This window comes from Melanotaenia boesemani, chromosome 12 (genome assembly GCF_017639745.1).
Source record: "Melanotaenia boesemani isolate fMelBoe1 chromosome 12, fMelBoe1.pri, whole genome shotgun sequence".
In the NCBI taxonomy this organism is placed as follows: domain Eukaryota; kingdom Metazoa; phylum Chordata; class Actinopteri; order Atheriniformes; family Melanotaeniidae; genus Melanotaenia; species Melanotaenia boesemani.
In genome coordinates this window covers 6,526,045-6,549,532 of record NC_055693.1, presented here as the reverse complement: position 1 = coordinate 6,549,532, position 23,488 = coordinate 6,526,045, and the positions used below count along the sequence as shown (strand labels likewise).

Below are 23,488 nucleotides of genomic sequence, written 5' to 3'. Positions count from 1 at the left end.
CAAAGGTCCAGCAGATGGTTTCACTGGTTCCCAAGTTTTATGAGACCAGGTAATATGAGACTGTTGGTAAAAGAAGAGATGCTGCACAGAGGTAAAAATGAACCGTCACAACTTTTTGGAACTGCCATCAAACTCAAGTCGAGCTAATATTTTTCACTAAAAAATAAAATATCTCACTTTTAGCATTTCATGTGTTTTGTATGTGTTGTGGACATAATGTTCAATGAGATTTTCAAATCATTGCATGTTTTTTCCGATGGGTTATATTTAGAAAATTTACATGGGTGAAAGTAATAATACCAGATTTAAAAACTGATCTTAAAAGTTTTTCATCCCAGCTGATCTCCATGCAAAACCCAGTATTCCTAAGAGCTGATTAATAAAAATTTAATTACCCTTTTGAGCCCCGTGACTATTTTTGTAGGCCTCTGCTCTGCTAAAAATTGCATAATGAATGAGCACATTTCTATTTGAATACTTTTGTGAGATTTGTTAAGATGCGTAAATTTCAGTGTATGTGTTACTGGTAGAAATGGAGGAAGAAATGAAGATTGTACATAGCACAAATTCAAAAAGTTTCAGGCTTGCTAAACAAAAAAACACTTTCAGGATGAATAATAATATCTCTTTGGATATTTATCTGCAAAAGCTAACTCTGACGTCAAACAGATAATGCAACCAGCTGATTAAAAGAAAAAAACAATATTTATAAATTACCATAAATAAAATAAATTTCAGTAAATCAGATATAAGCCTGACAAAGATTTGTACCCACGTTCATCACCTTCAGCTCTTTCGTTGCCTTTATTATTATTTTGGGGTTAAAAAATATAACCTGAAGGCCAGGCAGCATCTTAATGTTGATTTAAATAAAGATTAAAATAAAAGGTTTCATTTAAACCTTCAGTTTTGTATATCTGGGTTTTTGCTGACTGATGAGTTCTCACCTTTAGGATAATTACAGCCAGATGTCTCACAACCAGGCCAGTGTAGATCCCGTCTCTTAGCCAGTCTGCTTTTAAAATAATCACATTTAAAAGCTTTAATAACCCTTTTCTTCTGTCAGAGCCTCTCCCTCCATTTCTTTTGTCTGGGTTTCATTTTTCTTGTCCCCCGTGTGTGTTTTGCTTTTCCTCTCGATATTTCTTCCTCTGTTTCACACTGGCAGATGCAGCAGAACTCACAGCTAGAAAAATGAACCTGGCTTGACTCATTTTGGCTCTGGGAGAAAGGCTGTGAGCAAAACCAACCTTATGTGATTATGATGAATGTGTGGCACAGAGACATGTAATTTACCTGTCGAGGTTATCGCAGACTGAGCTTTAATGAGTTTTCCTAAGACCTGAAAAATCTCCAAATGCATCCTGGCTGCACATACCCAGATTTATGGTCTATTATCTCTCCGTGTGCCTTTTTAAAATCTTTTTATAAGCCTGGAGATTTCTCAGATAAGGTGTGTACAAGGGCTTTTTCTTTTTCCCAAACAAAATGCTGCACAGGAAGCATTTTGCAGTTCTTTAACCTGCAGCACTCAGTTTAATTTTATGCTAAGTGAAAATAAAGATGTGTTAAGAATTGCTGGGGTTGTGCTTACCAAAGAGGACCTGCTTAAAAACTGAATATCTTAGAGAAAAGTAAGATTGCACTGGAGGCGTGTTTGTAAAAAAAACACACACACAAAAGCTCTAACCTTTCATTGAATGGATTAATGCAAAAGCCTTAACACTTCTTCCATGGAGGCACTGATCTTAACACAACAGCAAGTGGGGAGTGATGACACCTGAGGGGCCAATATAGTCCATCTGAGCGGCTTATCGGATGCTAAACAGCTTTGGAAAGCCTCTGTTTCATTCCAAAAGTTGGAATTTATTTGCCAACTGTTTTTGTTACTTTCTGTGAACTTGAATCCACGCTCATCTCCTCCTCTGAGGACCATAAATATGATTTGCAAAATTCAAGGCCAATAGCTCTGAGATATTTCAGTCTGAAACAAAAGGCTGGCTAAAGGTCACATTTTTATCCCATTAAACTCGGTAAATTGGACGATAAAGTGGATTATTAGATTGTGGGCTTATTGTTACTTCCAGATGGTGCAGTTTTTACCTATTGAATGTGGAAAAACCTTATTATTGAATGAATTAAATGGAATATAAATTAAATGAAAAAGGACTTTTTTATATACCTTTGGGTAAATTATATTTTCTTTTTTATTAAAATCATAAATAGTCAAATATTAGTAATTTAAGTTAAAGTTCTTGTTCCACAGGGCTGTGGTTGTTGGTGTAAATGACTGCCTGCACCTTTCATTTTTACAGCAGACCTGAAAAATTTTATCATTGAACAAACTTTGAAGGTGCAAAGAATTGTTCGTTATGTTCAACATTTTGTGCTGCATTTCTCTTTGTACAAGCAGCCCAGAGGCTTTGATGCTGCTGCCCCAACATGGCTTGTGGAATGTCTGCAAAATGGCGCTGGAAATGAAGATGAACACTAAAGTAACCGTTTTCATTTAGCTTAACTTTGGCTCAATATTATTTTTGTTTGTCTCCGGATTAAACCAACACTGTTAAAGATACACCCATTTTCTGTATCTACTATTCAGGGTCACTGTAGTCTGGGTCTGGAGTCTATCCCAGCTGCCTTTGGGTGTGAAGTGAGGTGTGTCATGGGTAGGTTACAAGTCCATGATAGAGACAGTTTGTGGTGGATGTAAACTCTATTATATAGATTAACACACATTCACTCTAACTTTACTGAAGCTGACCAAACCATCAGGACATCATGACGCAGTTACAACAAATGCTCACTAGGGGCAGCATTCTCCAAATCAACCACTAAGAAGAACGAAAAGCAGGAGGAAGAAGAGAACCTGGCTCATTAACTGCCCAGAGGCCGTACTACGAAGCGTGATTAACATACCCCGGATTTCTCTCCGTTACCTGGGTTGACTTATCCAGACATTCAGGATCTGGACAAGTCGTACTACAAAGCTAGTTATCAACTTGGTAACTCCCAGGGTTTTCCAATTAAGAGTATTGCGCGTTCACATAAATTTAGTGGTGTTTGGAGGTTTTGACCAATTTCAAACATGGACAAACCCTGCAGGGCAGTGTATTTTACCATGGAGGAGCAGACTATTATTCTTCAAAAATACAAAGAATTTAAAAATATAATTAGGCTAAAAGCAACACTGTTGCTGCAGCAAAAGCCAGGAAGAAATGCTGGCAGAAAATTGCCAACTCCGTTAATGCGTAAGTTCGTCAGATTATCCAATATTAATTAATGGGACAATATAAACTGACAGCTCTCAGATCACTGTATTACAGCACAAACATTTCTGGGAATGCTTTATTTACGTCATATTTCCCAGTTCCTTAAAGGATCCGCCTCCATGTGAGCGCGTTATATGCTGGAATATCAATTCCTCCACCATGAATGCACAGATAGTTACGCCTTCCATAACTCAGTGGTTCTGTACTTATATCATGTGTGAAAATGAATTACCACTATTATTAACCTCCATTTCAGAAGCAACCCCAGTGGAGCTAAAAGGACTTGTGAGCAAGTAAAGAACAAATATAAAAACATAATTCAGAGCAGTCAGTGACAAGGCTTTATTACTGTATCTGTTGTATGAATGAAAGGAGCATAATTCATCTGCGATGCACACTGTCTGCGGGACAGTAAGCAAACGATTACGATGGGTCCCGTCTCTGCCCATTTGTTGAAAATCTGTACCTTTGGTACAGTATGTCATCAGGAAAGTCCAACAGGTTGGATCTGTCCCTAAAGACTGCACTAACATCAACAGGATCTTCTAAAAATGGGCAGGCCATTTTTCATGAGATCTGGTCAGGAGGTGGCGCTTTTATTCTTGCTGACCTCTTATCCAGAACAGGCCATTCAGCCTAGTAAGAAGTGAACCAGCGTTGTAGTACAAAAAACCCAGAGTTAACCCTGAAGTTACCCGATAAGAGAAAATCCAGCTTCGTAGTACAGGCCTCAGGACCAAAAACAGCTTGTTTCTGGTAAACAATGAGCAACAAAAAATTTGAGCAGTGTTGGGGATACTGTTTTACTTTGGGCATTTAAACCTCATATGGTTTTCACTATATCTGTCCAGTGTAAGTTGCAAGAGATGCAGCAACATGTCCAGCATGTTGCTCTAAGTCTCTTTCTTTCTTTGGTTCACAGGATGGTTTGTTTGCTTTTAAACTGTCAGCAGACCAAACCAGGGTTTGCATGCAAGTGAACCCAGACCCTGGTTCTTAAGAGAATCAGAGTTCACTTCTTTGGTCTCCACCAAAAAATAAGTGTTCAGGCAGCTGCTGCAAATGAATGGTACTATCTGTGTAAACGGACCAGGGTTTGTTTAGTGGACCAAACAACACCAGTGTGAAGGCACCCTTAACTTCAGTTTACAATCACTGATAAACATTACATGCATGTTTTTTGACTATAGGAGCAAGCTAGAGTACCTAGAGAGAACATGCAAACTCCATGTCAAAAGGATCCAACTAAGGTTTTAACCAGGATCCTCCTTTCTATGAGGCATACGAACCACTACACTACTGTGCAACCTCAGTGAAATGGAGGCTAATGATGTTTATCACTCATAAATGTGAAAACTTTAAATATGAATATATAAAACAATTTATCCATTCTATATCAGATATTTAATTCCATACTAGAACTTTGAACCTCATGGTGGCATTGTAGAATAAAAGTCTGAGGATATTTCTGCAAAACAAAATGAGACTATTTCCAGTCATTTCAAAAGTTTATTCTATAAAAAGTGTCAATTTATGATTTAAATGAGCACTATAATGTCCATCTATCCAATTTTTGTACTCGTTCCAATTCAGGGTCACAGATAACCTGGAGCCTGTCCCAGCAGCTGCTAGGGGAGAGGAGGAGTACACCCTTGACAGGCGGCCAGCATGCAAACAGACAAACCATCACTCGCACTCAGAGAATTTAGAGTGACCAGCATGCATGTCTTTGGACTGTGTGAGGGAGCCATAGTACCCGGAATCCCTCCCCCTAGCCAAGGCTCGAACCAGTGACCTTGCCATGAGGCAACGGTGCTAATCACCACACCTCCATTAAAAATGAAAGGACATTCAAGGCATGCTGTTAGGCAAGCTTAGTCTTATAAACATCACTTTCCATCATTTTGGTGTTGTCATCTCTATGTTAACACAAACAGAAATGTAAAACCCTTTAATTCCTGTGTGGTGGTGCTTGTTTCCTCCAACATTTACTCTGTGCCGACTGAGGTGAGGGCTTTTATAGTGAGTCAGTGCTACATTCTGTCAGTCGTCCATACTGAGAAAGTACTAAAGGCAAAGAAACATTTACTCCTTTTAAATTACTATAAAGGATGTTTGTCATTTCCTTGTGTGACAGCTACCGTCTGGTGTGGCAGCTACATGGAGATGAAATTGAGGAAGATTTTCTGGTGACATTTTGTTTCTCTGGCTTCTCTGTTACTGCAGTGTTGAAGATGGGAGCATGCAATGCTGCACTGTCCTCTAGCATGCTGATTTAGTTTTAACCAGGCAGGAGAAGCATTGCTCCTGTCTCCTCTGTCCTCTCTTTGTTTACCTCGCTCCTTCTCTTTCACATTTTCTACATGCTGAAGAAAAGATGTGATCTTCTTTCTGTTTCTCTCCTCTTCACAAGCTTTTGTTTTCCGCCTTTTTTACAAGCACATCTTAAGATATTTTCATTATCACAGATCTAGTCCCAAGTTTTATCCACTTTTATCTTTTTTTTTCCTCTCCCTCGACAATTCCCATGTTTGTTCTTATTTGATTTTCATTCACTTTATGATTCTCAAGTGTTCCTTTTTTTTCTTGTAACACAGATAGAAAGGAGTTATGTTCCCTAGTTTACAGATCCAAAAATAAGCCATTATGACAAAGTAAGACATACAGGAACCAGATCAGATACATCTGGTTGATGTCAAAACATGCACATTTCATGAGTTTTAATCCCCCACTCAAAGACTTATCTTAGTAAAAAAAAAAAATCTAAAACTTTAAGTTAAATATTCCATCCTAGATGGTTTGCTAAAATCACCATTGCTGCTGACTTCCACTTACTTTTTTGTTAAACTATGATAATGTAACTGTTGTTAGTGTGTTACCATGGACTAAAAATGATTTCCTGTGATGTTTCACATTTATATCGCATATAATTTTTTATCAGGTTTCATGACTATATCCAACCCTACTCATGTTTCCACTGCCTTGTGTGTGTGAGCAAAAGACAATTTCTAAAACTCATTTATGTGTGCATCTTTAATTTAATTTCCATAATATATCAATATTGATTATTATTTATGCTGAGAGAGGATCAGGGATGTCAGGATTTAAGGCCTGTTTTTTTTTGTTGTTGTTGTTGTTGTTGTTGTTTTTTTTATTTAAATATTTTTAAAATAGTCCCCAAAACATCCTTCCAAAAATGAAGAATGTGCAAATGCTACACAAAAATGAATTAATCTGATCCATGTCCAACACACATTTTAGTCTTGTAGCACAGTATCACTGTGCCTTCTGCTTTTCAGTATTTAGTATTAATTTATCCTTATATTGTTCTGTGTATTGCTCGATAGTCTTAACATCTTTACAGATTTTAAATGTGCGTGTGAATTTATTCTATTTTAATGTGCTTTTTTAACATCAGGGGACTACAGATGATCTTTTGACTCTGAAACACTTATTTTAATGTAGACTACACGGTCTTCTTCCAATTATACCAGAAACACTTCTAAAGAAATTTTGGTGGGTGCCAATGCAGCTGCTGCCTGTTAAAACGCTTACTTAAAAAGTTCTTATCAGAGACAGCACAATGACATCACTGCTGCCTATGGAGGCAGCCATGATGGAGTAATTCACTGAGGGGAAAACAAAAAAGACTGTGGGTTCACTGGGTTCTATGATTATTCCCTCCATTTTTCTGTAAACAGTTGGAAGGGGAGCACACAGACCCACTCTGCTAACCAGAAAGAGCCGCACTGGAAATAAAATCTAATCCAACACTCACTGTGCAGAAACTTTAAGATGTATTTTAAAAATCCTTGAACAAAGTGGCAGAATCTTTCTTTGGACACAGAATGTCTTTTTTATAAATCTATTGTGTATTACATGGCTTTATGACATGTTGAATACAGCCCATGACCCAGGAGTTTGAGTGTCGCAAGGACAGTCGCATTAACTCTGAGACAAAATGCCCAAGTTTTTAATGTATAAAGTATGGTGTAAGAGACGTGAGCATTAAAGTAGTTTTAAACACAAATTTATAATGTGTGACTTCACTCTTAACAAACCGGTTTGTAGAAAAAAACAAAAATGTTAAGACATAAAGTGTGACTGTGTAGAAGCCAGAAAATGTATGAAAATACTGATTCCATCAGTAAACCTCCAACATCCTGTAACTCCTTCAATCTCTCAGTCCTTGATGTTTCTGCAGTTAAGTATGCCGGAAGTAAAGAGCTCCAAACACTGCTTGGCTTTTCACTTCTTTCTGCAAACTCATTTTTATTTCTGCAGGAACATTTTCACACTTTTGCAAATATCTTAAACGCTGTAGAATAAATGTATACTGTATAGTACATAATTTTAAACTGAGCCACACATTTTACACAAGTTTTCTTTAAGCTACAAGATGTGTAGTGCACAAAAAATGATACGATAGTTACTGGGTTTAATGTTTTTTGCATTGCATATATACCAATGTGTGAAATTCTGCTGTTTGGCACTCTGTATAAGGCATTTGGAATTGTAATTATGCATCAGTGCTTATGCATTGATTTGTTTAGAAAAGGAAAAACAACCATATTAGCTATGTAAGACAAAGAAAATAGTTAAATGCTTATATCCATTTAACCAACAGATAAACCACCACAACATAATCTCATTGCAAGGTATATATTTAGAGTAGAATGCCACTTTCAGCAATTTTTGTGTAATTTATGTTCATTTTATGCTTTTTTTCTCATGTCATTTTATGATGTTAAAATAACACATCAAAGGATTAGGGTTAAATTTCAGAAATAGGTGTCATCCTCTCAATGTACCATGGCATAAAATGCCACCGAAAACTACAGAAATGCAAGCTAATAACATGCAACACGATTCTGGACCCAGTAACTACAGCTATTTGTGAGAACAAGTCGGCCAGGCCTGAATAGTCTGCAGCCCAATTCTGCTGCCTCCTTGTTATGTAGTGTTTGTAGAAAGTAACACAAATCTGAATCTCTGTGTTATCTATTGTCATTTTGTCCCACAGACTCTCTGTGTATCCAGAGATTCGAACCCGGTTTGGGCCTCATTGCACCGATAAACCCCATGATGGCTGGCATCAGCCTGGTCCCACCTCCACCTGTTCCCTCTGATGTACCGATCATCAAGGAGATTATTCACTGCAAGAGCTGCACACTGTTCCCTCAGAACCCCAGTAAGAACTTATTATTCAGGACTAACAAGAATCATTATAAAACACATAGCCCAACCTGATAACGCTGTGTTTCAGATCTTCCCCCTCCCTCAACACGGGAGCGTCCCCCTGGCTGCAAAACGGTGTTTGTTGGAGGTTTGCCGGAGAACGCCACAGAGGACATCATCAGGGAGGTGTTTGACCAGTGCGGGGAGATCACTGCCATCCGCAAGAGCAAGAAGAACTTCTGCCACATCCGCTTCTGCGAGGAGTTCATGATAGACAAGGCTATCTACCTGTCAGGTGAGCAGATTGAAGGGTTTTTCCCAACAGTCATATAGGAGAAAATTCATAAATATAACCCAAAAGTGTCTTATTTTTTAATTTATACATATTTTTTCTTAAACACATATAAAGGAATGGGATGGCTGGTATCATGGTAGACAACCAGCTGACCTTTAAGGACCATGTTGCTTCGGCTGCTTGATCTTGCCGATTTGCTCTCTACAACATCAGGAGAATCAGACCCTACCTGACTGAACACAAGACAGACAGACAGACAGACAGACAGACAGACAGACAGACAACTTTATTTATCCCCGAAGGGAAATTGCGTTGTTACAGTAGTCCAGTAATAACATAAAAAATCCAAAGTGGAATAAATTAGAGAAAAAAATACGAATACAAGAGTGAATTGGCAGATAAAGTGCAGTGGCAAGATGAAGTAATAATGAAAATAGCTATCAGATATTGATATGTAAATATGACTATGTAAATAAAGGAAGTGCAAAGATAATACAGAATGTTGAATGATGTGCAAAGGATACAAATATTATATAATTGTATATCAGAGCGACAACTATAGGTTGCAGTAAGTACAATGGTACATTGTACCATAGTAAGTACAAACACAAGGCACAGCTCCTGGTCCAGGCTCTGGTCATTTCACACATTGACTACTGCAACTCCTTACTGGCTGGCCTGCCTGCATGCTCAGTTAAACCTCTGCAGATGATTGAGAACACAGCAGCATGTCTGGTCTTCAACCAGCCCAAAAGAGCTCATGTCACTCCACTGCTAATCGCTCTTCACTGGCTTCTAGTTGCAGCGTGCATCAAATTCAGAGCTCTGCTTCTGGCTTACAAAACAACAACCCAAACGGCTCCGGTCTACCTTCACTCCTTAATCCAGAGCTACACTCCCTCTCAACAGTTACGCTCTGCCAGCGAAAAACCACAATGTGGTGCAAAATCAGTAGCTAGACTCTTCTCCTCTGTTGTCCCCCGGTGGTGGAACGATCTACCAAACTCTGTCCGATCCGAAGAGTCCTTATCCACTTTTAAAAGCAAGCTAAAGACTCAGTTGTTTAAGGAGCATTTCCGTACTTAGCTTAACTCTTCCACTCAACAGAATGAGTTGGAAAGATTTGTCCAGCTCTTTGGCTCAACCAAGTACTGAAGAAGCTGCGTGCACTATGCCCAAGTTGATATTGTTTGATGAATTCGTGATCTTATATTTAAACAAAATACAAGATCACAAATAAAAACTATTAAAAAAAATGATATGCACTGCCTCTAGCACCACATGACAGCACCTGGGTCCAACTGGACTCACAGCATTCTGACTACCACTTGATGATGATATCCCATCTTGTCTGAATTCTTGCTTGAGTTATTCTTACTTTCAAATGTAAGTCGCTTTGGATAAAAGCATCTGCTAAATGACTGTCGAATAGAATAGAATAGAATAGAATAGAATAGAATAGATTAGAATAGAATAGAATAGAATAGAATAGAGCCTATCCCGGTTACCATCAGGCAAGAGGCAGGGTACAACCTGGATGGGTCGTAAGTCTGTCACAGAGCCTGGAGTCCCTCGGAGGAAAAAAAATCTGTAATGATGAAAAACAATAACCTTTTGCACTTTATTGCACCTCCTCTGGCTTTCATGATAGTTTGAAATGTTTGAGGCACAGACTTCATCAATCAGGTTCAACTTTCTTCATATAGCAGCTGACATAAAAATGTACATTTTCACCTGGATTGCAATCTGAGCGGCTCATTGGCCATGTCATTCAGTGTCTTTCATAAGACAGGTTTTCACTCTGTTTGCACTTATGGCATGACACATTATCATGACTTAATTATCACCAAAGTTATAAGTGAATGATAGAAATTAGATTTTGTCAAGTCCACTTTTAAATTATTACTGTTTGTCCAAAGGGCATTGGTTATATATCCCTGAATATCATATAGTTTGATGGCTTCTTTTTGGCTCTCTGTAACCTTTGTTTTTTTATAACAAGGATGCAAATCCTCATTCCTTTAGTAGATCTCTTATAGTTCAGTCATGGAGCCCTAATAGACCAGGTCAGCAACTGGTCACTGAGCATGTCTCAAGAGTCTGTTAAAATCTGTTTCTGGTAGTTTTGCTGTGTGCATGTGTTGGTTCATTCGTTCGGTGTATCGATTATTTTTGCCTTATTGAATCTGTGCTGACCCTGTAATGGACTGGCTACCTGTCCAGGGTGTACCCTGCCTCTCATCTAGTAGCCACTGGAAAGGGTTCCAGCTTCCCGCGACCCTATGTTGGAATAAGCAGCATAGATAATGGATGGATGGCTCTAATGAATACGTTTTAGAATCCTCTTTATTATTTAAACTACACTCTTGTTGGCACTATGTTTCATCGCTGTCGAGTGCAAGAACTTTTAACTTCTTGACTAATTTGCATGTCAAGACTACTAGATGTCCATCCATCCATCCATCCATCCATTCTCTTATGTATTTGATGTATTTGTTTTAAAAAAAAAACTAAAAGTTAATTTCTTTTTGATCTTGATTTTGAAAGAAGTGTCCATTCACACATTTTTTAAAGCTTTTTAATGAGGTATGTTTCCTAAGTTTTGATAGGTTGTTTTGTTTTTTACACAGTTTTTTCAAGAACCTACCTGGAAAAGTTTAGTCAAATGTTGTTACTATCTTTCATTGTTCTTTTTCTTTGCTTCAGGATATCGGATGCGCATTGGATCCAGCACAGATAAAAAGGATTCCGGGCGGATCCATGTGGACTTTGCCCAAGCCAGAGATGATTTGTATGAGTGGGAGTGTAAACAGCGCTTACTGGCCAGAGAGGAAAGACACCGCCGCAAGATCCACGAAGACCGCCTGCGGCCGCCGTCCCCTCCCCCCATCGTTCACTACTCTGAACATGAGGCGACAATGTTGGCAGAAAGACTGAAAGGTAAGCAGGACTTGAGTGACATCATATGGCTGCAAGTCAGCCAATGGTATTATCTTTGTTATAATACCATTTAAAAACTAAAATACTTCCATAGACTACTTCTCTGATTATTTGGCATCCTCATTTTCTTTTTGAATGGCTTGGCTCACCAGTTTCCTCCATTTTTGTTGTAACATAGCCTTCATAACATTAGCAACATTGACATTATTTTACTAAGAGGTTGTACTAGGCCAGGCTGATGCTAGAACTCCCTCTGCAGGACCACATGGTAAACTATTTCTCACAACCTGAGTGGAAAGTGCTGATGTTCATGATTTACCATGGCAACCTTAGAAGACAACGGTGAGAACCTACTCGCTCAGTCTATCAACGGATGGAGCTGTTGTCCCAATCCAAACCAGCTCCAACTAAAAAGAATTCATAGCAATTTGATCGCATCTCTTCTGCATCTGACTGTTGTTTACTTCATCACAACACTTCTCAGCTGCAGAATGGCATGTAACACAACAGCAGACATCTGATCTACAAAGTGTTTTTTTAAAAAACTGTTTCCAGAACAGTTGGATTTATTTTAAATATCAAAAAATTTTGCTCCTTTTATTGGCCCCTTCTGAGTTTTTAGCTCTTTTAACTCTTGACTGTCAAGGATATTTTTGATTTTCCAAGTTGAAAGCTCTCTGTCCACTGTCTCCTGCTGGTAAGTTACTAATTAGTCATAAGTACTAAACACAACCGCACTTTAAAAAAAACACACCATATTCTTTTAAGTCTTGCATTGATGGGCAGTTGCTTAGTGTTTCAGTTACGCTAGTCCTCTAAAATTTTCAGGACGCAGTGTATAACCTGCAGGTGTTTCCATGGATGCAAAAAAAAACACTTTCATCAAACATATTATACGTGCTTTTTGAAGCAGACAGAGCCCACAGTGCTCACATTGTGACTCCTAACATGTTTGTGTGTATGCGCTCTTCAGATCACCTGCTATGACAACTGAAAAAAATAATCATTCTGGAAACTGCACAATTATTGATGTTCATCATCACCATTAGTGGCCATGAGAGCAGACAGATTCAAACATCTTTGTTTGTGTGCAACAGTGTGAAGAAGTCAAAACAGAGAGCTGCAGTGTAATACAAGGATGGTGTTTATGGAATTGTCTCTAAACTTAATCTGTTGATTCACTTAAATTTCTTTCTTAAATTTGATATAAATTTTAAGCTTTAAAAGTGTAACTACACCACCTATTTTTTGCATAACTCCATCCAAATTTTGAAAAATGCAGGGGTTGGCGTGCGAGGTGTCAGGGAGCGGAAATGATTAACAGACAGCAGCTCAGCGACCACTGAGATGGAAAGCGAGATTCACTAAGCACCTACGCCAGAGCGGTCTTTGAGGTGGAAGAATTTTCTCCTTCAGGATCTCCTCAGCTACACAAGAAGGTGGTCCTGAACCGTATCAGTCTGAGCAATTAGCGCTGTTGCCAGTTCTGGAAAGCTGTGGCGAATCGTAGCAACTAGAAGTTGCCGCTGCTACGATTTAAGCTGCTATCTGTTGCAACTATGCTGTCTGTAGAAACTCTGTGAAAGAATAGACGTCAGTAAATAGCAAATCTACACCATATAAGTTAAAATCCGTTCATATGCGTTGGTGGGCGTGGTTTTCTATGCCTGCCAGGCGAGGATCTGTACATTTGCATCTTGAGGGAGGGGCCGTGTTTTAAAAAATTTTTTGTGACAGAGGAGCACATGTACAGTTCAAGTACGGCTCTACGTCACGAAAAACAAAACCTGGTCTTACCCTGTAGAGGGTGTTATGAGCCATTTTGTACCCACAGAATTGAAAGAAATTAAAAATGACTAATTTTATTAACAGTATAGGTGGGTTTTCATCAAAATTAAGTAATACTGTGTTGTTTACAGCTCAAAAAAACATATTGAGATGCACTACCCATCTAGATTTGGTCATTGGTTTTGTTAGATTGATGCATAAAAGTAACCCATTTGTTTAGGTTAAAGCCTCAAAGGTACAGTGTATAAGAATTACCATCATCTAGTAGCAAAGATGGGAATCAAAATGGCTTCGAATTTCAAGCACAGGTGTGAATGGATGGTGGCCATCAGTGGCCAAAAGCATAAACATGTTTTCATGTGTGAGTGGATCCAGTGGCCTCAGGTGCAGTGATGACTGCACTATAGGTAGCTAATTTTGTTTTTTTAGTGCAAAGCTGGTACTACAGTGTTATGGGTTCGACACACAAAAGGCAACGTCGCTCCTTCTCTATTCATCTTCTATGGAACTTACGCGATGAGGCAAAACTATCTGCCCTCCTCCAGAAAAGCGACAGGCGACATAATGCTGCACTCGCTCACGTAGACGTGCACACATGAGCTTGCGATGCAACACAAGAAAAACTGAAAAATATTTAATTTTTGTCGCTGTTGCATGGCACTACAACCAACCAGCAACGGCTTCATTAATTGTCCAATGAGCTGAGAGCAGACTAGACAGCACAGTCTGCAAACACTTTCAACATGAAGGAACAGATCATTTCAGCTGTGTCTGATTTTACTGTACTACACGCAAAGATCATAGAGGTGTAAATGAAAAGGCAGCCGTGTGGCCCCAGGGTGAGTTTGTCTGAACATGGGTTCTGGATTTATCTGGATCAGCCTTGAGGTCCACCATCCACCAAATGATGATATTCACCATGCTGTATCCTAGTTTGTAAAATCTGATGAACCCAGGTTTTTCTTTCTCTTTTGTACAATAGAGTCAAGCTGCCATGTATGTAGACCCACAGCAAGTAGATATACAGTAAATGGCTCATTCTAAGAAACAACACAAGTTACTCTTGTAAACGGATTAGACACCAATAGAAATGGATTTTTATATGATACATGACATGATTCTGTCATTGACCTTTGATTTTGTCACACGCTGCACCTTTAAAACAAATGTAGTTAGGGTAAGAAAATCATAACAGCTTCCCTTAAAAGAGACCCTGTCGTAACATACCCTTCTAAAATCTTTATTTTCTAGCTCACTTGATGACAAATCCTGCCTCTGCAACAGGATAAATGTGATGCAATTGAAAGACACATCACATTGAAATATATATTTTTAAATTCATGTAAAACAGTCAGAATACAATTTTCATTGTTGCTGTGAGATGAAGAAAATCATCTCTTCGGGGCTCCAAGGTCATTTCTAAAAGTTTTGCACAGTTCAATGATAATTATGACAAAACTTTCTGATTCAGTCATTATTGTCTGAAGTCTCATAGAAAATAAATGATGAAAAATCACATGTTCACTATGTCATTATAATGTTTTGCAAAAGCACCCACTGGCCATTATTCATCATCAAAGCTCAGGAGCAGAAGGAAAGATGGATGTGAAGGCTGCTTAACTGGTTGACAGAGGAACAGGAATTAACTGCACTCTGAGATAAATGCTTATAATGGCAAGGTTAACATTTACAAAAGTACATCTTACTTTAGCATTTTAGCATCCCCCAAATCTTGAGTATGGAACAGATTGGTCTGTTTAAAAGTCAGAAGATTGCCAAAGTTTTTTCAGCCACTGGGTACTGTTGCCCGCTGTTAGCAAGGCATGAGGAATGTATTAAATTTTGATTTACTGGAACTTGTGAAAAATCTTCTCTGGCACTTTTCTGGCACCTGAGTGGGAATGCGTTAGTGAAAAAATGAATCATGAGTATGAATAATTCAAGTGGCATTTCAGGCAAGTAAGATCTTCACTTTGTTACAGCGATTCTTTAAAAATGAGTTTGTTTTCACCACACAAGCTTCATTTAACAGATCCTCATGTGTCTGGTGTTTCTTTTTTTAATTAAACACTGGGGTTTGTTTTCTTTCTCTTCTCTCCGGCTTTGAAGCTGCCTCCTCTGCACGTGAGGAGATTTGATGAAGGAAGACAGAGCGTGGGAGTGAAGATGAGGTGTGGAGTGAGAAGCATGTGAAGAGTGATGTTTGTGAGGAGGAGTGTGAAGGTCACTCCTCCTCCTCCATGTGTCCGCTGCTCTGCTGAGGCTGAATCTCATCTGGAATGATTGAAAACACTCCGTATTTACAGTAGAAAGCTGTTTGTAATTTTGTGCAATTTAATCCCATTTCAATCAGACACTACTTCTTACTGTTATTATGGTTATTATGATACATTTCCTTTGTCCTCAAAGTCATCTGGAAAATTTCATATCAGTTATCTCAAAGCCAACATATTAGAATTTTTAGGCTTTGTTTTTGTTAATTTAGTGTTTTTTCTCTCCCTCAGCTGGTTTGTTAAAAATCTCATTTCAGACTTACTGCCTGTACTGGGAATCAGATGTATAAATATTAATTGCAAAGATATTTCCCCAATGGTGCTTTTCAGTCATATTAAAAATATTTGATGGAAGATGTATTAGCATGAGGCTAATTTGCATATTTTTTTACTAATGCCGTTACTGAAGCCATTTCTCAATGCCACTGATGATATTCACATAGCACTATAAGTATTTCGATTAAAAACTATATCAGTAAGTTTAATGTCTAAAAATGCAGTTTTTGGACCATATCAGGACATCTTGAGCTCTCCATTTACCTTATCTAAGTGTAGTTTAAATGAATTAATTCAAAAGCAAGTCATTTATTGTTGTGTCCTTGGGCAAGACAATTCACCCCACTTGTCTCCAGTGTCAGCATTGCTGGTGGATGAATGTTTGGTGGTGGTCAGAGAGGCTGTTGGTGCATACTGACTGCCCAGTTTCAGTGTGCCCCAGGTCAGCTATGGCTACATATGTAGTTTACCATCATCAAGTATGAATGAAGAGTAAATGAATGCATCCAATGTTAATGCTTTTGTCGTCAGCAGTAAAGCTCAATATCAATGTAATCATTATTATTATTATTATTATTAGTATTACATCCACCAGATCATTTTAACAGCATGTAACACATACTGTGGATGCCAGGCCGGATTTGGGGCCTGCTCTGGTCCACTGGGGTCCTCAGGGCATGGTTAAGTGTGATGTGGACATGTGTTTGTGAGTGGAGGGAAGGAGGGTGGGAGGGAGGATGGGGTGGTTGTGGGGAGGAGGGAGGGTGGGTAACGGGAGGAAGTGGGGAGTGGTATCCTGGTTCCCAGGTTGTGCGGCTGGAACATTGGGGTGGGTGCTGGCCCACTTCAGGTGGTCGTCTGGAAGTACCTGGTTATCCTGAGTGTGGTGCCTTGTGGGTGAGGCTTGGGGGTGAGGCTTCTGGGCTTTTGGGGCCCTAGGCCCTTTGCTCTCGCCACCCTGGATGACTGGTGCCTGGCAGGGTTGGCGGCTGCTGATCTTGGCCCGTTGGGGCCTGTGTCCGGTGGAAGGGGCCTTCTTCTGCAGCCCTCTGGGTTGGGGTCGTCTTTGTAGTGGGGTGGCTTGGGTTCCTGCTCCGGGATTGCTACTGATCACCCGGGTCTCTGAGACACTCTATTCCACCTCTATCTTCCGTAGAGGCATGGTCGCTTTTGCACGATCACACTCACCACTCCTCATCACTGATCACTCCTCATTCCTCATACTCTGCATGCTGACACAGTCTTTGATTTGTCCAGTGGGTTTATACACTAAGGCCCTGATCTATTAACGCTTTGCGTGTACTAAAACAGGTGCAGACGGCTTTGCTCCGCTAAAATCGGCCCAAGCTTATCTATCAAAGCCGCAAACATGGAACTGTGTCAGTTATCCTGGCAAAACTGCGCCGCTCTCCACTTTGCGTTTCTGAAGCTACTGCATATGCATTATGGGCGTTCCGGCCAGAAAGTGCACATTAGTGGGAGGAGACTATGCAAATAAATCTGGTTTGCGCAGCAGTGGGATTCATGTAGCCCGCAAATAGTTTGCGGTGTTTATGTTTGCTCTAAAAATAGCGTTTCTGAAAAGCAGGTGCTAATTGGCACAACAGTATACGCGCAATGGCTGCAGTAATAATTTTAAGGAGGAGGCACAGACACCATGAAAGGCGACTAAGATAATGCATTTTTTTCTATTATATTAATATATTTAGAATGCCAGAGAAGAGGATTGTGGAGACGATCCAGCGTTGCAATATTAGAATTGCTGGATAAGTTTAAAGACTTTATCATGCCTGTCTTTTATTATTATTATTATTATTATTATTATTATTATTATTATTATTATTATTTCTTTATAGCTTTTAAACCTTTATTATTTCTTATTTGTTCCTTGCATGTTTTTATATGTACAATACCTTGGTTCTTAAAGGTTGTTGTTAGTGTGCCTTATAAATAAATTGAACTTGAATATGAAACTATATTGCAGCATTTCTGGTGACATTTAGATTTTTTTCCTCGACTTCCGCAATATTTTTATTTGTCTCCTTTATTTGTCTCAACTTCTATCGGATAAAAGTTAATTTTGCGTTTGCGGTTTCCTTGCTCTCCAGAACCTTACATGACAGAGCAAACAGCGCCGCTAAATCCTCATTTAAATACTGCTGTTTGCTCCGCAAATGATAACAGGAGCAGTCTTAATAGATCAGGCGCTAATCGTAGAAACATAACCAGAGCAAAACTGCGCAGCAAATGTTAAATAGCGCAGCAGTTTTGCCCTCGTCATAACTCAGCCCCTAAGAGTTTTGTTACATCTAGTGGTAAAGCTGCAGATTACAAGTGACTAGCTCTTTAACCCTATAATCCTGTATGTATCATATTTGATGCATACAGTTTCTGAGACCTTTTACATCACTTTATGGTAAAAACTTTGTGCAAAATTCTGTTGTTCACAGTCTGTGGATACTGCCCCCTGGTGGATACCAAGAACCAGAAGACTGTACTACAATAATTTTGACATATCACATGGTAATAAATGGTAAATATAACAAAAAAGAGGGTCAGGCTTTAAAGGGTTAATATTTCCCTAATTGTAATACAATAAAATCTTTTAGTTAATCAATAAAGATAGAAACTGTGTTTTTGGTTTACCTCTTAAAGTGATGTAATGAGCCAATTGATGCTTAATGAGAGAAAAAACACATTTAATGGCCCTTTTTAGTGCACAAAATAAGAAATGTGCATCTCATTTATCATTTAAGATTAGGGAGAGATGTTGCAGTCAGTTAAAGAAGTAACAACTTTAACATTAACAAACGTTAAGTTTAATGACTCTTTGATTGCCAACAAAACCATGTTCCCTTCTAACTCCACCTTTATGTCTCTACTTTTCAGCCAATTGCTTTGATCTGTTATTATTTGCTTCTATGTGACCTCAGCCTCAGTTTTTCATCCATCTTAAAAGCCTAACATAAACATGCACACTTTCTATCTGAATAACCCTTTTCAATCCATTCTTCACCTCTAACAGCAGGGGAAATAAATTTCCATTCTTCCCTCAGTCGTCCTCGTTCAGCAGCGCTTCATTGTGCTCACTGTAATGTGACTGTAATCTGCTGCTGTGTATGAATGGGGCTTTATCAGAGCTGGGGAAAGTGTCTTCTTACAGGTTGTGTTGCAGTGGGTATTGAGCTTATTAAATGCTCTCTAATTCACTCTGTACTGCGATCGTCAGCGGCTCTGTGGCGCAGTTTAGATATTATTCAAATGGGGGAGAACACGTTCAACAGAGGTCCATAGAGAATCTCCACTTCCCATGACTGAGACCAGTTCACTGTTTCACTTAAAAAGTTAGAAATAAAAAAGCCCTTTTGTGATCCTCATCCGTGTCGTGGTTCAAAGCCATGAACAGTGAGCACCCCAGAGAAGGATTTTAGTCCTCGCTTGCTGCTCTGTTGTTTGTTTAGCCTGACTGAATGTTAAAGGTCCCATGAAACAGCTTTCATATCAGTCACAATTTGGTGTGATGTTGCATGAAACAGGATTTCTGGGTAGGAAGTCAACACCAGAAGGGATTTTATTTGGGAGTTTATGAGGAATTATGCCAAATTAAAGTGGATTTTAAAAAGCTGTTGTGTGTCCCTTTGAAACAATATTAAAACAAGCTGATGATGAGAGGTTCCACTGGTTTGGTTCTGTCATGTTGGTTTGAACTGATATTGGATGTTTTTCCTGTAATTTGCTGCCATCAGCTGCAACAGCAGGACACACATTTTTGAAAACAGACAAAGTGCCACAGAAAAGGACATTTTTGTACATTTAACGATTGAAGTTAGCAGGAAAAGTTGGTGAGCTTGTTAAGTTTAAGTAAACATTTTTATAGCTTTTGTTTTCTAGCAGCTTTACAGAAACAAATCAAATCACTTGGCTTGCTTTATTTGATTATCTTTCTAACTGCTTTTATTTATTTATTTATTTCTATGTGTGGCTCGGGTTTGTGACCTGGGGGATTTGATGGGTAAAGATGGAGGTTTTTGTTACGTTTTTAATGTAAAGCACTTTGCGTTGAGTTTCTTAGAATGAAAAAGTGCTCTATGAACATTATTTGTTTGATTGATTAAAACAGAGCTTTAAAAAAAAGTAAGAAGGCAGTAAAACTATTGGGTGGCAAAATCAAAGTGCATCAGCTCTGATTTATCTAGCAAACTGAAAGTATCTGTCTCTGTTCAGATCCATAGAAGCATGAAATCTTAACTCTCCTGATGTTTTTATATCCACGGACATTTACCTTTAAAAAAGAAATTTCTTCTGTATTGACGATTCAACTGCAGTTTCCTTTCAATCCATCAAAGCTCCACTTTTATTTTCTCAGGGTGAATTATAATCTTTTCTCTTGTAACTCATCTTTATTTATCATGAAGTAAAATTTCAGTTCATGTCTGCTTGTATTTACAAGTTGGGGTTAAACTTAATGTCACACAGATGTATTCTGCTTAGTCTGGTTTGACTGGTTTTCTTTTTTATCCATATGATCCTCTTTCCACAGATGACCATAAATTCTGTGAAGCCATTGCGGTGCTGTTCACCTGGATCGACCGGGGTGAGGTCAACCGCAGGACCGCCAATCACTTCTACTCCATGATCCAGTCGGCCAACAGCCACGTTCGCCGGCTGATGAGTGAGAAAGCTCAACACGAGGAGGAGATGGAGCACGCCAAAGAGGTCTTCAAGAATGCCCTACTGGCCATATTAACACAGTGTAAGGACATTTTTTATATACATACAGTCACATTGAGAGAATTCTCCAGACAGATGAGCACGTTGCACGAGGAAAAGCTTCACCGTAACAACTGAACTGTGCTGTTGTTCAGGTAAGTCTGACTTGTAGCATCCTATTCACACTTTTAGTGATGTGAATAGGATGTTTCTGCATGTTGAGGAATGTTTTAATAGCAGAAAGCAACTTGGAATAAAAAAAACCAAACAATACAAAATCACAAAGTAGAAAAAGAAAAGATTTTATCTGTAAAATAAAAAAGAGCAATTTTTAATAAAACTTCAGCTAGAAGAATTACTGTGATTTGAATGCAGTAGCTTTTCATCCAATCATCAAAAATCAAAACTTTATTTTTTTTATTTTTTTTTTTTTTCTGAATCTAAAACTGCTTTTTTTTGTTTGTTTGTTTTTTTAAGGAGTTTTGGGTTCTAGTGGCCTTTAGCTGGACAGGAAAGATGGGTCAGAGAGAGAAGGGAACAGCAGCAAATGGCTCCAGAACGGGATTCAAACCTGGGCAGTCTGCACCGAGGAGCTGTAGCAGCGTGTAGCTCAACTGGTTAAGCAGCCACTCCATGTACAGAGGATACAACTCCTTAATCTGAAACTACTTTAAAACAGTACAAAACTGCATTTAAACAAAGTCAGAGTAATGATCACTACCCCAGAACCCGCAAATCCTGAGGAGACAGGGAATACATGGACTCTCCACAAATATTAAACTATGAAAAAACACATCAGTGGTAATTCCAGGTTTTATTTCTTATTCAGCTTGAGCAATCCCACCAAATATGTCACCGCTTACTAGATGTTAATAATAAACTGACCACTGAGTCTATATTAGGACTTACTGAAATGGAATTTTAGCTTTCCATCCATCTATCCATCCATTTTCATAGCTTTGATTTATGAAAATAAAAGGTTAAATCTTACATTAAACGTTCTTCTGATACATAATGAATTTATTTACTTTTGACAGATCTGAGCTGCAGAATTGGAATTATTAAACATCGTGTTAATACCATGTGGGGAGCTGGAATATCTACAATTAATTAAAAAAAAAAATCCAGAGTCTACGACAAAATGTGGTTGCTTTTCAAATTCTGACTGGTAAGGACAAGCAGGAGTGTAGCCTGGTTTATCCGATACTGTCTAATTAATATGGCAATATTCTGAAAATGTGAAAGCTTTAATTTCATTTTGTGTAAAAAAACAACTCAGTTAAAAATCTGATCAGTATTCACTATTAAACTCATAATCCCCATCATCACATCTACATACTCCTGATTCGTCGCTCTCACTGCAGCAGGGTGTGGTGCAGTAGCAGATAACAGAGGAGCAGACCACCACATCCACTTTAAAGCCAGCCTCGATGCAACTCATTTACTCTGCCAGCATCTCGGCTCAGTCTCCATGACAACGCTCTCTCATCCGTCTCACCATCAATTCCGTTATCTTCAGCTCAGTGTGCTGTGGCGATTAGGTCAGTTTCAGAGACGGTGGCGTGACAGCATCTTGACCTTTTTCGTGTGCTGGATGCAGAAAATGCCAACACACAGACACAGCTGCTGCTAATACATGAAACAAAATGCAAATATTAAACATCTTGGTTAAAAATCTACACATTTAATTCAATTCTCTCTCTGAGTCTGTTGTTGCTACCAACAACTAAGACAATCATTTACCATTAAATTCTCTGCTATGATCAGTAGTTAGAGCTTTAAATCCCTTGTAAACTAATTCTGTATTATCTGGATCTTCAATCTATTCAAATACAAATCCAGATTCTCATTTTCTAAGACTCAGAATCATTTACAAATTAGAGAAAAAGGTGCTGATGAAGGAACCCTAGATTGTGAGTTGGTTGCAAGAGACCTAACTATTGATTTTACAAATGGATGGTGAATGAAGGATCTTCTTTACCAGATACACTCAGTGTGTCATTTTAAACCTTCTTAACTGTTTGTAATCAGGTGACCCTTTAAGATATAAATCTTTAAACAACATACACTTTATGCTGCTTTTGTGTGTACATTTTTCTTTTGCACACTGTGAACTTTATTAGAAATTGAAATTAGTATCATAAACTGAAACTTCACAGCTCTAAATGCATTTTGCATTTCTGATTTCCAAAACCTGTGATTTTAAAATCCCTAAATGTACCTCAAAGGAGCTGAAAGAGACTACAAAACTAGGAGCTGAAACTTTATAATGGATTATAATTATTCATATTGACATGTTTTTATTTTTGATGTGTAATAATAAACTTGACAATGAAGAATTCAGAATATAAAAGTTATATCAGGGTGCATGTTAACCAGTATGCAAGGTGTGTAAAGTGCATGAGGGTAAGTACAGTACAGTCATGGGTATTTGTGTTTATCAGCATATTGCATAAAATTTTATGTACACTACCGTTCAAAAGTTTGGGGTCACTTTGCCATGTGATTCAATAAGGAAGTGACCCCAAACTTTTGAACGGTAGTGTCTGTCTGTGTGTCTGTCTGTCTGTCTGTCTTAGTTCAGTTGATCTCCATCAGAAAGTCCTGAGGTCAGTGATCAAACAGGTCGTGTGGTAAATGTTGAGTAACAGCAAATCAAGTAGAGCAAAACATTGAAAGGCTGCATTTGGAACAGAATGGAAGGCAAGCTTCTAACCAGCTGGGAAATCATACTTATATTTAGTCCTGTAGTAATT

General features: G+C 38.6%; 1 protein-coding gene across 5 annotated transcripts in view; it reads left to right on the top strand.

The window, feature by feature from the left end:
* The window catches only part of enox1 (ecto-NOX disulfide-thiol exchanger 1), a 125,646-nt gene that overhangs the window by 79,199 nt on the left and 22,959 nt on the right, over nucleotides 1-23,488 (top strand). For all 5 annotated transcript variants that reach the window (XM_042001691.1, XM_042001687.1, XM_042001688.1 and 2 more), the window contains 4 exons: nucleotides 8,296-8,463; nucleotides 8,539-8,745; nucleotides 11,452-11,685; nucleotides 20,563-20,775. In XM_042001691.1, coding sequence (XP_041857625.1) covers nucleotides 8,296-8,463; nucleotides 8,539-8,745; nucleotides 11,452-11,685; nucleotides 20,563-20,775 — 822 coding nt within the window. The remainder of the gene's footprint in view (nucleotides 1-8,295; nucleotides 8,464-8,538; nucleotides 8,746-11,451; nucleotides 11,686-20,562; nucleotides 20,776-23,488) is intronic.